Raw genomic sequence first — 14730 nt, forward strand, 5'->3', positions numbered from 1 at the left:
TAACAGTTAGTGGTGGGAAAATAATGTCATAATGGCTGTGCCAACAGCCATCACTTCCCTTATTTTTGGAAGCCATATTGTTATATTTTTGTTTTGTTTTGAAATATTAAATTTTAAAATTTAAATCTCGAAATTTACCCTTAAAGGACGAATTTTTCGCCAAACCAGCTCACTGTCAGGAAAGCGAGTTGGCTTATTTAATTAACAGTCTAAGAAAAATTCCAATATCAAATAATAAAACAAATTTTATAGAAAACGTACAAACCACGAACAAACGTTCCCTCTTTGCAAACACTAATAACACTAATAACATCAACAACAACAATAAATAATAATAATAATAATAATAATAATAATAATAATAATAATAATAATAATAATAATAATAATAATAATAATAATAATAATAATAGTAGTAGTAGTAGGTGCCTTATGTATAATAAAAAAATATTCAGACAAATACATAAGAAAAACACCAGGACTTACAAATATATATAACATACAGAAAATTGCACTACTGGGCACTGCACACATTCTACGCAAAACACTTTCAATACAGTAACCATAAGAACACCACAGCAAACCACAGCACATACCCAAGGCACACAGAGCTGCGCTCGGTAGTGAAGTGAAAGCAGGTTATAAAAATAAAACTACTGAACAATAATAATAATAATAATAATAATAATAATAATAATAATAATAATAATAATAATAATAATAATAATAATAATAATCTGGATTAGGAAATGTCTGGAAATGTATAAAATAGCTCCTACTCTGCGAAACTTTTTATCTGTAAGTATGAGATCATGGAGAACCACACTGATGTTGAACAATGACAATGAATCTCTAAATGCTGGAGATGTAAGAATTTCATGTGGCATTTTCCAGGGTGACTCACTATCACCACTCCTCTTCTGTCTAGCCCTAATACCGCTCTCAAAATTGCTCAATGATGCACAGTATGGTTATAAAATATTTGATAAAAATATAAATCATCTCATTTACATGGATGATTTAAAGCTCTTTGCAAAAAATGACCAACAACTCAAAGGCCTACTAGCGATTGTTAAACAATTCAGTGATGACATCAGGATGCAATTTGGCCTTGATAAATGTGCAAAAGCTATCTTTATCAAAGGAAAAATGACAAATACATCTAATGTGAACCTTGACCAGCAAAATGTCATAAAAGAGTTAGAACCAGCGGAGAGCTATAAATACCTAGGGGTAATTGAAGGGGACAATATCAAGCACTCAGTGATGAGGGAAAGGATCAGAAGAGAATGTTATCGCAGGGTGAGAGCAATACTGAAGACAGAGCTGAACGCGAGAAACAGGATCGAAGCGATCAATGCTCTAGCCATACCAGTCGTGACTTACAGTTTCAACATCGTTAACTGGTCAATTACTGAAATATGTAATGTTGACAGAAAAATACGAAAACTGTTGACAATGCATAGAATGCACCACCCTAAGGCAGATATAGAACGTCTTTATCTGCCAAGAAAAGAGGGAGGTCGAGGACTACTACAGCTGGCATTATCAATGAAGGTAGCCACAATTGGCCTAGACACCTATATGAAAAACTCTGAGGACTGGATGCTAAAACTTGTCTTAAAATATGAAAGCAAGAAAGCATCTTACTCAGTAACAAAACAGGCAAAGGAATATCTAAGTGAATTCCAATTGCAACAAATTCAAGAATTAGACGAACTAGAAACACCTACAGAAAAAGCTAAGCGCTTGAAAACCCGTGCTAAAATTGCTGCCTTAGCTATTATGACTGAAAAATGGCATGGAAAACCTCTCAATGGCAAATACCCAAAGAGAGCGAATAATGCAGATATTGACAAAGCCCTTACCCACCAATGGTTAATGGCCTCTGGATTGAAATCAGAAACAGAGGGGTTTATCATAGCAGCCCAAGATCAATGCCTACCTACAAAGAACTACCAGGCCAACATATTAAAGAACGGCAGCTCCCCATTATGTCGTATATGCCAACAACAAAATGAGACCATCGATCATGTTGTCTCCATGTGCAGTCTGCTTGCGCCTACAGAGTATCTCAACAGGCATGATAGAGCTGCACAATATATTCACTGGGTAATATGCAAAAACCTGGACTTGCCCCATGATAAAAACTGGTGGGAACACAAACCACCCCCAGTACTTGAAAATGATCACATTGCACTCCTCTGGAACTTCACCATTCAAACTGACAGAAAGATAGACGCAAATTGGCCAGACATCATACTGAAAGACTTCAGACAAAAATCATGCCTCCTCATTGATATGACTGTCCCAATTGATATAAACGTATCTGTCAAGACCTACCAAAAACTGAGCAAATATAAAGATCTTGAAATAGAAATTAGCAAAATGTGGAATCTGAAGACGAAAACAATACCTATTGTCATAGGTGCCCTGGGAATGACAGCGAAACGGGCTGATTACTACCTAGCTCAGATACCAGGAAACCCCAAAATGGCTGAAGTCCAAAAGATAGTGCTCATGGGAACTGCCCATATCCTACGTAAAATACTGTCTATGTGATCTCAAATTTTAAAGCAAACATAATTTTCTTATGGTTTCTTAAACATTCACTTGAACAAAACTGTACAAATCCAAATATATGGTACCCTAGGCATAACACCTACATGAACTTCTAACTTGTTGTCTCTTGAGGTCTCTGGGTGAGACTTGGATCCAACTTGTACAAATGCAAAACAAAAGTCAAACATAAAATAATAATAATAATAATAATAATAATAATAATAATAATAATGATAATAATAATAATAATAATAATGATAATAATAATAATAATAATAATAATGATAATAATAATAATAATAATAATAATGATAATAATAATAATAATAATAATAAGATAGTGCTCATGGGAACTGCCCATATCCTACGTAAAATACTGTCTATGTGATCTCAAATTTTAAAGCAAACATAATTTTCTTATGGTTTCTTAAACATTCACTTGAACAAAACTGTACAAATCCAAATATATGGTACCCTAGGCATAACACCTACATGAACTTCTAACTTGTTGTCTCTTGAGGTCTCTGGGTGAGACTTGGATCCAACTTGTACAAATGCAAAACAAAAGTCAAACATAAAATAATATAAATAATAATAATAATAATAATAATAATAATAATAATCTCTCCACTCCTTTTCTGCTTGTCACTGACACCTTTATCTGACATGCTAAACAGAAATGGATGTAGATACAACTGTTAAGGCAAAACAACCAGCCATCTCTTGTACATGGATGATTTAAAGCTGTATACTGCAAATGATAAACAACTGGTAACATTAATACAGGCAATACTACATGGATTTATCAAAGAAATAAACATGAAATTTGGTTTAGAAAAATGTGCCAAAGCAACCTTGAAAAGAGGAAAACTAGTTAAGAGTAACATCACACTAGATAAAACAAACGAAATAAGAGAATAAGACCAAAGCCAGACATACAAATACTTAGGAATCAATGAACTAGATAGGATACAACACACACAGATGAAAGAGAAGATAAGAAAGGAATACTATAGATGAGTTAGATTAATACTGAAAACAGAGCTTAATGCGGAAACAAGATAATAGTTATCAACACTCTAGCCGTCTCAGTTATAAGTTACAGCTACAATGTTCTTAACTGGACTCTAAATGAACTAATCAAAATAGACATAAAAACAGGAAAAATAATGACAGGATTTAGCATGCACCACCCAGAAAGGATATATATATATATATATATATATATATATATATATATATATATACAACGTATCGAAAGGTTATATATATATATACTACGTATCGAAAAGTTTTATGTATATATATATACAACATATCGAAGGTGGTAAAGGCATTATATAGCTAGAAAACTATTACAAAATAACAACCATAGAATTACAGAAATACCTACTCCAAAGAAAATTGATGCAAATAGCTACAAAACACGAACAAAACAAAAAACTGTTTTCTGTCTTTAAGGAAGCTGATAAATGCAAAGAAAAAGTCGTAGTACCTAACAACTATGAAGAAAAAGAAGAAACAACAAAAGCTGTAAAACAACTGAAATCCAAATTAAAAGTGGGACAGTAACGTATCATGATAAAACTATGGCAAGAAAAGCCCCTACATGGCAAATATTGGATTTAGCTAAACAAAAGAAATAGACAAAGTAAAAATCCCAACAATGGTTGAGAGACTCAGGACTCAAAGTGGAGACTAAAGGATTTTTAATTGCAGCGCAAGATCAAAGCCTTGCCACCAGAAATCACCAAAAACAGCATGAAAAGAAATACAACAACAACAACAACAACAACAATAATAATAATAATAATAATAATAATAATAATAATAATAATAATAATAATAATAATCCTTTCTACTCGAAGTACAAGGCCTCAAATTTGGAGAAAGGGATTAAGTCGATTGCATCGACCCCAGTGCGTAACTGGTACTTATTTAATCGAACCCGAGAGGATGAAATGCAAAGTCGACTCCGGCGGAATTTGAACTCAGAACGTAGCGGCAGACGAAATACTTCTAAGTATTTCGCCCAGTGTGTGATAATGATGATGAGGAGGAGGATGAGGAGGAAGAGGGAAAGGAGGAGCAGGAGGAGGATAGTGACATATAATGTTGTTCTCTCTAGGTAGATAGATCGTTTCTCCTGCAACCGGTTCAGTAGTGTTATTAAACGTCATTTAATTTTGTCTTTCTTCTTTTACAGAGCTGAGCATTCCACGATGGCCTTAAAATTGAATCAACTTAACTTCATTTTGGTTGTCGTCTTCTCACCCCATATTATAGGTAAGACAAATTATACTGAAACCACTTAATGTAATTTAACAATAATATATGTTAATTTAGTTAATATAAATTCATGTAGAAAACACAATTAATATGTACTAACAAAATAAACAAAATTAACATTAATATAGTAAAGATTTCTCTTCAACCAGACGGTGTCGAATTCAATCCCACTACATGGCACCTTAGACAAGTGTCTTATACTATGAGATCCAGTTGTGTTTCCTCAGGTGATATTCAAGTATTGTCTCCGTTAGTTTAAAATCTTCGACTTCAAGGCCATCCCATCTGTCCTTCTTGGTTTGAATTCTGTAGCAGTTGGTAAATTCATGTTGTTTTCTGCCAGAGTGTCTTTGGTGGACACTCTGGCAGAAAACGATATGAATCGACCAACTGCTACAAAATTCAAACCAAGACCGGCGGATATGATGGCCTTGAAGTGGATGTTTTTAAACTAACAGAGACAACACTTGAATATCACCTGAGGAAGCACAATTTCATCTCATTATGCAAACAGTTGCTTGATCAAATATCTGTATTTTTGGAGAACCACATTGGGTGGAAACAATTGTAGTGATTAAAAAATAACTGTCCAAATGTACTCCTTCGTATCTATTCCAATTTCTTCAATTCTATATGTATCTGTGTGTGTGTGTGTGTGTGTGTGTGTGTGTGTGTGTGTGTGTGTGTGTGTGTGTGTATGTTGTGTGTGTATCTATGTATGTACATATCTATGTATTTGTGTCTTCGTGTTGATGCTTTTTTCTACCACCGCGTGACACCCGGTGCTGGTTTGTTTACGTGTCCATAACTTAGCCGTTCGGCGAATGATACCGATAGAATAACTACTAGGCTTAAAATGATTATTAGGTGTCGATTTTGTTCGACTAAACCCTTAAAGTCGATTTCCCAGTATGGCCGCAGACCAGTCACTAAAACACGTAAAAGATAAACGATAGAATTTAAAAATTAACAAAGGTGATCGGCGCAGGAGTGGTTACGTGATAAGAAGCTTACTTCCCAATGACATGGTTCCGGGTTCAGTCCCTCTGTCTGGCACCTTGGGCAAGTGTCTTCTACTATAGTCTCGGGATGACCACATGTATATTTACGACGGGCTTCTTTCAGTTTCCGCCTACCAAATTCACTCACAAGTCTTTGGTCAGCCCAAGGCTATAGTAGAAGACACTTGCCCAAGGTGCCAGATATGTATATATATATATATATATATATATATATATATATATATATATATATATATATATATATATATATATATATATGTGTGTGTGTGTGTATGTATATATGTGTATATTTATATATATATATATATATATATATATATATATATGTATGTATGTATATATATATATTTATGTACACAACGGGCTTTCAGTTTCCGTCTACCAAATTCACTCACGAGACTTTGGTTTGCCCGAGGCTATAGTTATATATATATATATATATATATATATATATAAAACAATTGCAGCGTGGAAGGTGTTTATAAGCCGTTTAAAAACACACAAAAACCGTTAGATTCACTTCAACATCTAAATTTAATTTGCCAAAATATTTTCGTCGCTTTGAGACCGCGACCTGTTCACGTGGTTTTGTGTCTGTCCTGGTCCCCCACTACCGCTTGACAACCGGTATTGGGCGTTTACGTTCTCGTAACTTAGCGGTTTGGCAAGAGAATTCAATAGAATAAGTACCAGGCTGAAGAAGAAAAAAAACGTACTGGTGTTGATTCATTCGACTAAAATATTCTTCAAAGCGGTGTCCCAGCAGGCCTGCAGTTTAATGAGTGAAACTAGTAAAAGAAAAGATAAGACAAACTATATCAGCAAAACACGGAAAAACAATTATTTTCTATTTGATTATTTTATCTGTCCTGATCAAGGCCATGCCGGAACATCGCTTACGGACACAACATAATACAATGAAATATAAAGAAAACCCCCATATATTGCAATAAGATACATTTAAACACAATAATTACAAAAATATAATTGCAGTAATGAAATTAGTTATATCTGCATGTTTCTGCATCACGGCATTTTACAATGTTGTTTCACCATGAGTTTTAATTGCTATATTTTGTTTGTTTCGAATATTTTTCTGGGGGGATCTTTTTGGTTTGACGGGCAACACTTGTTTTCTTATCGAAACACTTTCAAACTTGGGACACTGGTAGAATGTGTCATATAAAACGTCTTTTTCTCTTAGCCTTCTTAACAAAAATGTGTACATCGCAAGTTATTTCATGTTAAAGTTGTATTTCTGTAGTTTCGGCCAATCACTGACGTCTATTCAGCAGAATACAGTTAGTGCTGTTCAGTGTCAAGTGTGTTATTCCCTGTTAAATTATATCATTATTCCCTAGTAAGCGTTTAGGGTTTTTAGGGTTAGGGTTAGGGTTTTTAGAGTTAGGGTTAGGGTTTTAGGGTTAGGGTTGGGGTTATGGTTATGAGTTATAGGGTTTTAGGGTTAGGGTTAAGGTTATGAGTGAGGTTATGGCAAAAATAATCATGACCCTAACCGTAATCCTAAAACTAACCCTAACTCTAAAACCCGAACCCTAACCCTAAAACCCTAAATCTAAAACCAGTACAAACGCACGAACGATGTCATAAATAACAGTGACAAACGAAATATATACCGCTGATAGTTGTTGTTGACAACGGATAGTTGTTGTTGACAAACAAGGGCACTAATTTTATTCAAGGGAAAAGATCCCATGACACCGTTGTTTACATTCCACGGCGTAATTGTTTTCACCTCAATAGACATCAGTGATTGGTTGAAGTTGCCGAAGTGCGACAATTTTTTTACATGAAATAACTTCGAATGCAACATTTTTTATCTGTTCTATAACACAAAATATACAAGTGTTCGAAGTTTGAAAGTGTTTCGGTACCAAAAACACTACATAAAAAAATGTTGCCCGTCAAACCAAAAAGATCCAACACAATAATTAGAAAAATATAATTGCAGTAATGAAATTAGTTATATGTGCGTGTTTCTGCATTACGGTATTTTACAATGTTGTTTCACCATGAGTTTTAATTGCTATATTTTGTTTGTTTCGAATATTTTTCTGGATTTTTTTTTTGTGTGTGTTTTATTATTTAACTCTGTCTCATTGTGTTTTGTTATTTTTGATTGACTTTTCCCCTTGTATCTTACAGTCTCTACTGTTTTATTTTATTGTATTTCATTCTATTTATTTCATTTTAGATTTCACTGTTTTTAAAGTTTACTATGTTTTTATGATCTTTAAGGTGTTTCATACTTCATATTAACATTTTTGTTTAATATGTCACTCAGGTCTCTTGTGTTATATTTCCCTTAAGGTTTATTGTATTTCATCCTATCTATTTTCATTTTATTTCCCAGTGCTATTAAGCTTTACAATTTTTTTATTATCTCTAGAGTTTACTGTATTTCATTCTACTTATTTTATTACTTAGTTAAGTGTTTTAAAGGTTTACCGAGGTTTTATTGTCTTTAAGGTTGACTAAATATTATTCTGTTTACTAGTACGATATCAATTTTTCGTATTACTGGTCAGCATACTCTAAATTAAACAAATATTAATACTAATTAAATAATTATATGAATTATAGGTACCTATTATTACGTATGTGTATATATGCGTATATTTATATGCGTATATGTATGAATGTATATATATATATGTGTGTGTGTTTGTGTGTTTGTGTGTGTGCGTGTGTGTGTGTGTGTGCGTGTGTGTGTATGGATGTGTGTGTATGTGTATATGTATATGCACATATATATTTTTATGTGTATTTTTATGGATACGGATATGCATGTATATATATATATACACATATATGTGTGTGTGTGTGAGTGTGTGTAAGTATTTATAAATGGAAACGTATGTCAACGTTGAATACTGAGCAATGCTTTTATGTATATATATATATATATATATATATACATATATATATATATGTATGTATGTATGTATATATATATATATATACATATTAGGTTGGCAACTAAGTTCCCGCCGTTTTTTAAATTAAAATTTTTTAAAAGGTTTAATAAAAAATAACAACTAATTAATCAATAATGTATTCACTCTTGTTGTTTACAACTTCTTACCAATGTTCAACGAGATTTTCAATACCTCGTTGGTAGAAATCACCCGATTTCGATTCGAAGGATTGATCCAACCAAGCTCTCAATTCTGCATCAGTATTGAACGAAACTATGCGCATAGCATTTGAAAGAGATCGAAAGAGGCGGAAATCCATTGGTGCCAAATCAAGAGAGTACGGCGGGTGTGGCAGCACTTCCAAACCATGCGTTTGAATGGCTTCCTTGGTCATATTGGCGAAATGGGGGCGGGCGTTGTCGTGCAGCAGAAGAACTCCATGCTATCGTTTAGGTCTTTTCTCTTGAATAGCCGTGTTGAGTCGTTCCATCTGTTGAACATAGAGTTCCGCGGTGACTGTTTGGTTCCGTTCAAGCAATTCATTACGGATAATCCCTTCCCAGTCCCACCATACGCACAACATCGTTTTACGCGGATGAAGATCTTGTTTCACGCGCGGTGTCGCTTGTTTACCGAGGCTAAGCCATTCCTTACGCTGCTTCATATTGATGTACAGGCACCATTTTTCGTCGCCAGTAAACGATTCGGTAAAGAAATCGTTGCTTGTGTCCATGAGTTGAGCGGTGACGAGCAAGCAAACCAGCGGAGATTGTCTCATTGATTTTTGTTGTTGTTACCTAAAGCATGCAGAACCTATGCTCCATACTTCTGAACCTTTCCCATCGAGTGAAGATGCTTCTCTATAGCAGTGTGGGAGCATTCCATTTTCTCTGCCAGTTCGCTTGTTTGTCCTCTCTGTGTGTAGCCTCTTGTGGGCAGTAAAGAAATAGGTATTTCACCCGTTGCTACGTTCTGAGTTCAAATTCCGCCAGGGCAGACTTTACCTTTCATCCTCTCGGGCTCGATAAAATAAGTACCAGTTGAACACTTGGGTCGATGTAATCGACTCATCCTCTCCCCCTAAAATTTCGGCCCTTGTGGAAAAATTAGAATCCATTATTATTATCATTAGGGCGGCGAGGTGACAGAATCGTTAGCACGCAGGCGAAATGCTTAGCGGCATTTCGTCTGTCTTTACGTTCTGAGTTCAAATTCCGCCGAGGTCGACTTTGCCTTTCATCCCTTTCGGAGTCGATGAAATAAGTACCAGTGAATTAATCGATTACATCGACCAATCCACTCTCCTAAATTTCAGGCCTTGTGCCTTTAGTGGAAAGGATTATCTTTATCGTTATTATTATCTAAGGCGGTGAGCTGGCAGAATCGTTAGCACGCTGGACGAAATGCTTAGCGGTATTTTGCCCGTTGCTACATTCTGAGATCAAATTCCGCCGAGGTCGACTTTGTCTTTTATCCCTTTCGGTGTCGATAAATTAAGTATCAGTGAAGCACTGGGGTCGATGTAATCAACACATCTCCTCCCCCAAAATGGCTGCTCTTGTGGCAAAATTCGAAACACCATTATTATTATCATCATCATCATCATCATCATCAGTAGTAGTAGTAGTAGTAGTAGTAATTGTGATAGCAGCAGCAACAATAGTAGTATCAGAAGCAGTAGTATCAGAGCAGAAGTAGTAGTAGAAGCAAGAGGAGAAGGGGGAAAAGTAGAAGGACGAGAGGAAGGTGGAGGTGGGCAGTGTGGCAACAGTAAGATGGTGGACAAAATTCCCTAAGGAATTTAATTGTCTCTTCGCGTTTTAAATTCAAACTTTGGCGCTGTCATATTTGCCTTTATCATTCCAGAGTTTATGAAATAAAGTACCAGCTATGTGCTGGTGTCGATTTAGTCGATTATACCTTTTCCCGAAATGTGTTCTTTGTGCCGATGTTTGATGCAGTAATAATGTTAAAACATGGTAAAAACACTGATTGCTAACATCGACACATGCTGTTTTCTTTCCAATAACATCTGTAAATTCACCAACCGAGTTTTCTTCCTTTTTTTTAATGTTTTATTCTTTTCCTTTTATTGATATAATCAGAAGGAAATCCTGTTACATGTCTCTGGTATCTGTGAGGGAAGTTACCCTCCGATAGTTAACCTGAAAGTTAGCAAACAACTGTATTCTGTTAAAGGCATCCTTGAGTCAAGTTGTGTTAAATTGGGCGACGGATTGAGCCTATGTCTCTAAATTTCTTGCATCACAAAAGGGGACGTAAAAGAAAGAGAGAAAGGTACAATGAAACCAGTGATGAATTGCATCGGCAAAAATCATCCAGTAAGGTTTATGGAAATGAGTAAGTTCAGAATGTGGGCAAATTAATCTTAAAAGACAAACTGATTCGAACAAGTTGAAGACATGTTGACTGGAATATGTTCTTTCCATGGGCAGGGAATGACAGGAAAACTTGTCTAAAACATTACACTTCGCTTTTCTGTGTGTGACACGCGAAATTATTCAGTTTCGAGAACGAAAAATGTGTCTTCATTTATACAGAATTAAACACACTAATTTCACTTTTAGGATAATTTGCGATATTATCAAACGCTCCATTCCGTAAGCTTATAAATTTTGTAACTATTAACCTCACTATAACAGTGTATATTTACAGTATTTGCTGTGCCTACACTATGTTTTGATTGGTTCCAACACCGATCGTCATCAGGTGTCTAAGCCATCAGGTGGCTTAGATGACAAAAGGATTTCTAGAAAGAGTTTAGAAATATATTCTCACCTCAAAACCTGTTTGATACCATATACATATCCAAGAATATAACACTTGATGATGATATGTGATAATTCTCCGTTAGAAACGTAGTCTAGATACAAATACTGTAAATATTCACAGTATGAAGTTTATATTCCAAAATATAATAGTTTTGTATCAAAATAACTAATCACAGACGTTTCACCATTTAATATATTTTCCTCTTATTCCTTGTATTAACAGCTCACAAATGTAGTTTGGGACTGTTCGGCCTTCGATGCCAATATATATGTCGCTGCGAAGATATAACCACATGCAATAACATAACTGGCGAATGTGATTCAGGCTGTGCAAATGGTTGGAACGGACATGCCTGTCAGAGACGTAACTATTTTACTCTTTTATACACTGCATATATGCTCACAGGAAAAAACAATAACATTGTTGAGAGGATGTTACCATACTTAATGTAGTTTTCTGAGAAATGTCAATCAATAAAAATTATGCCCATCCTCTCTATACATTAAAATATCTAGCAGAAAGAATTAGACTATGCATTCTAAGAGCTAAACTTATGTGAATGTTTCTCTGTACTGACCAATATCAAACACATTCACTACTAAATTCTCTTTTTAATTGGTTTTGAATGATTAAAAATTCAGGGTTTATCCTATTTTACACTTGTCATATATTTACTAAAATTCATTACTAAAATAATAATTTTCTTATCATTATGGGTGTAATTTAATTAATTAAAATTCATTAGTTTACTACATTGAATACGTGAGAGCCGATTTTATATTGTGTTTTCCGCATTAATTAAATTGAACTCAAGCAAATGTTTCATCTACATTACATAGTGAAGATAAAGGGCCTGATTAGTATATATATATATGTGTGTGTGTGTGTGTGTGTGTGTGTGTGTGTGTGTGTGTGTGTGTTTGCGTGTGTGTATGTATGTATGTATGTATGTAAATAAATATATATGTATGTATGCATAAGTGTGTGTGTGTGTGCGTGCACGCATAATTATTATAATTATTATCATAAGAAAGACAATGCTTGGCAGAGTCGATTGTATCAGTCAAACAAAAGAATCCTGGCGGGACCGGCTCCAAACTTTGGTATCGAGAGCTATACTAGCCCCCGAACTGAATGTCACTGCACTGTTCCAAAGGTCCCAGCTATCCCATCTAGAGTGAGGACCATGTACTGCAATAGTTTAGGATTCAAGGACCCACAGCTATTTAATGCCTTGCCAAAACATCTGAGGGATCTTTATGGAGTAGGGGTAGATGTTTTCAAGACACAACTTGACTTCTTGCTAGCCAAGATCCCCGATGAACCGATATCAAGGCAGGAACCTCAAAAGAAGGCTGCAGTGTCGAAATCCCTCCTTCACCAAAAGGCAATAACAAGATTTGCCATTAAAAAGGTGATTACACTGGCGGTGGTCCAGCATGGCCGCAGCCTTAGGGCTGAAACGTATAAAGGGATAAAAGAATATATATATATATATATATATATATATATATATATATATAGTGTGCAAAAACATTCTTGTCAAAAGCTTCCAATTACATCCGGATTTTGTGCACGAAATACTTTGCAAAATGACGTCATGTCCTTTTATTTCTCGTGTTAGCATTTTATCTGGTATGTGGGATCTGCACGAGATAAAAATCCTTTCATTGGTTTCGAACGAGTAATATTGTGATAATTAAGTGTCTACAAATACGCGTCGCACTGTGTGTGTGTGTGTGTGTGTGTATGTGTGTGTGTGTGTGTCTGTGTGTGTGTGTGTGTGTGTGTGTGTGTGTGATTGTGTGTGTGTGTATGTATGCGTGTGTGTACACATAAGAGAGAGAGAGATATAGTGAGATCGATAGATACATACATACATACGTACATACACATATATATATATATCTATATATAAACACATATATACACATATATAAACACATATATATAAACACATACACACACACACACACACGCACACACACATACACACACACACACACACACACACACACACACACCACACACACACACACACATATATATATATATATATATATATATATATATATATATATATACAGGGAGGTCCATAATGATGGGACACATAGAGTACCAATATATTTGATACTCTGTCATTTTTATAATCCAAGATACTAGCATTTAAAATGTGTCCCATTATTATGGCCGAACCTGTTTATATAGTCTGATCAATAAGTATCCGGACTGTTGCCATAGTAACGAAGCTAAAGCATGCTGAGTGAATCCGCGCGGCAAACATTGACAGTGAACTCTGCTGTGCATACGCACTAAGTTTTAACGTTCTAGCTCACTGCCACTGTTTACAGCAGTGCTTGGAAGGAAGGTGTGTCGCTTGTCATCGTCCCATTGACCATGACAAAGTTGAGCAGAGAGTCTGCATCAAATGTTGACAAAACCTTGGCGATACCTGCTCAGGGGCCTACGCAAAGTTTTCAAAAAGTTTTCATCGTTCTCGACACAATCAAGATCTTGTGCAACTGAAATCCGAGTGACTTCTTGGTCATCTGAAAGCAGTTTTGGCACAAACTTGGCAGGCACGCGTCTCATGCTCAAATCTTCTGCGATAATGGACTGAACTGAACCATAACTAATATCACATTCTCCGATAACTTACGGGTGGTGATTCGATGATTTTCTCTCACAGATGCATGCACATCTACGTTTTTTTCTCTCAGTTTTTGCTGGTTGCGGGTCACCTAGAACATTCGTCAATATCGACATTTTGTCGGTCATCTTCGAAACGTCTGAACCACTCGTACACTTGTGAGCAGCTCATACACTCCTCTCCATACACTTTCTGCAGCTTTGCGCATTTAAACTCTCTCTGTCCTGATCAATGCGACGATCACACGCTACACACCTTCCTTCCAAGCACTGCTGTAAACAGAGGAAGTGAGCTAGAACGTTAAAACTTAGTGTGCATGCACAGCAAAGTTCACTGTCAAACTTTGGCAAACAGCTTCACCCTGCACGCTTTAGCTTTGTTACATCAGGAACAGTCAGGATACTTATTGATTAGACCTTGTATGCACACACACACACACACACACACACACACACACACACACACACACACACAC

At 35.5% G+C, this 14730-nt stretch overlaps 1 protein-coding gene across 2 annotated transcripts in view; it reads left to right on the forward strand.

The window, feature by feature from the left end:
* The window catches only part of LOC149134498 (uncharacterized), an 82879-nt gene that overhangs the window by 47225 nt on the left and 20924 nt on the right, over positions 1 to 14730 (forward strand). For both annotated transcript variants that reach the window (XM_089356780.1, XM_089356781.1), the window contains 2 exons: positions 4769 to 4848; positions 11828 to 11968. In XM_089356780.1, the coding sequence (XP_089212906.1) occupies positions 4785 to 4848; positions 11828 to 11968 (205 nt within the window). In that variant the 5' untranslated portion in view covers positions 4769 to 4784. The remainder of the gene's footprint in view (positions 1 to 4768; positions 4849 to 11827; positions 11969 to 14730) is intronic.

The sequence above is a fragment of the Octopus bimaculoides genome, chromosome 8, assembly GCF_046866305.1.
Source record: "Octopus bimaculoides isolate indiv1 chromosome 8, ASM4686630v1, whole genome shotgun sequence".
Taxonomy (NCBI): Eukaryota; Metazoa; Mollusca; class Cephalopoda; order Octopoda; family Octopodidae; genus Octopus; species Octopus bimaculoides.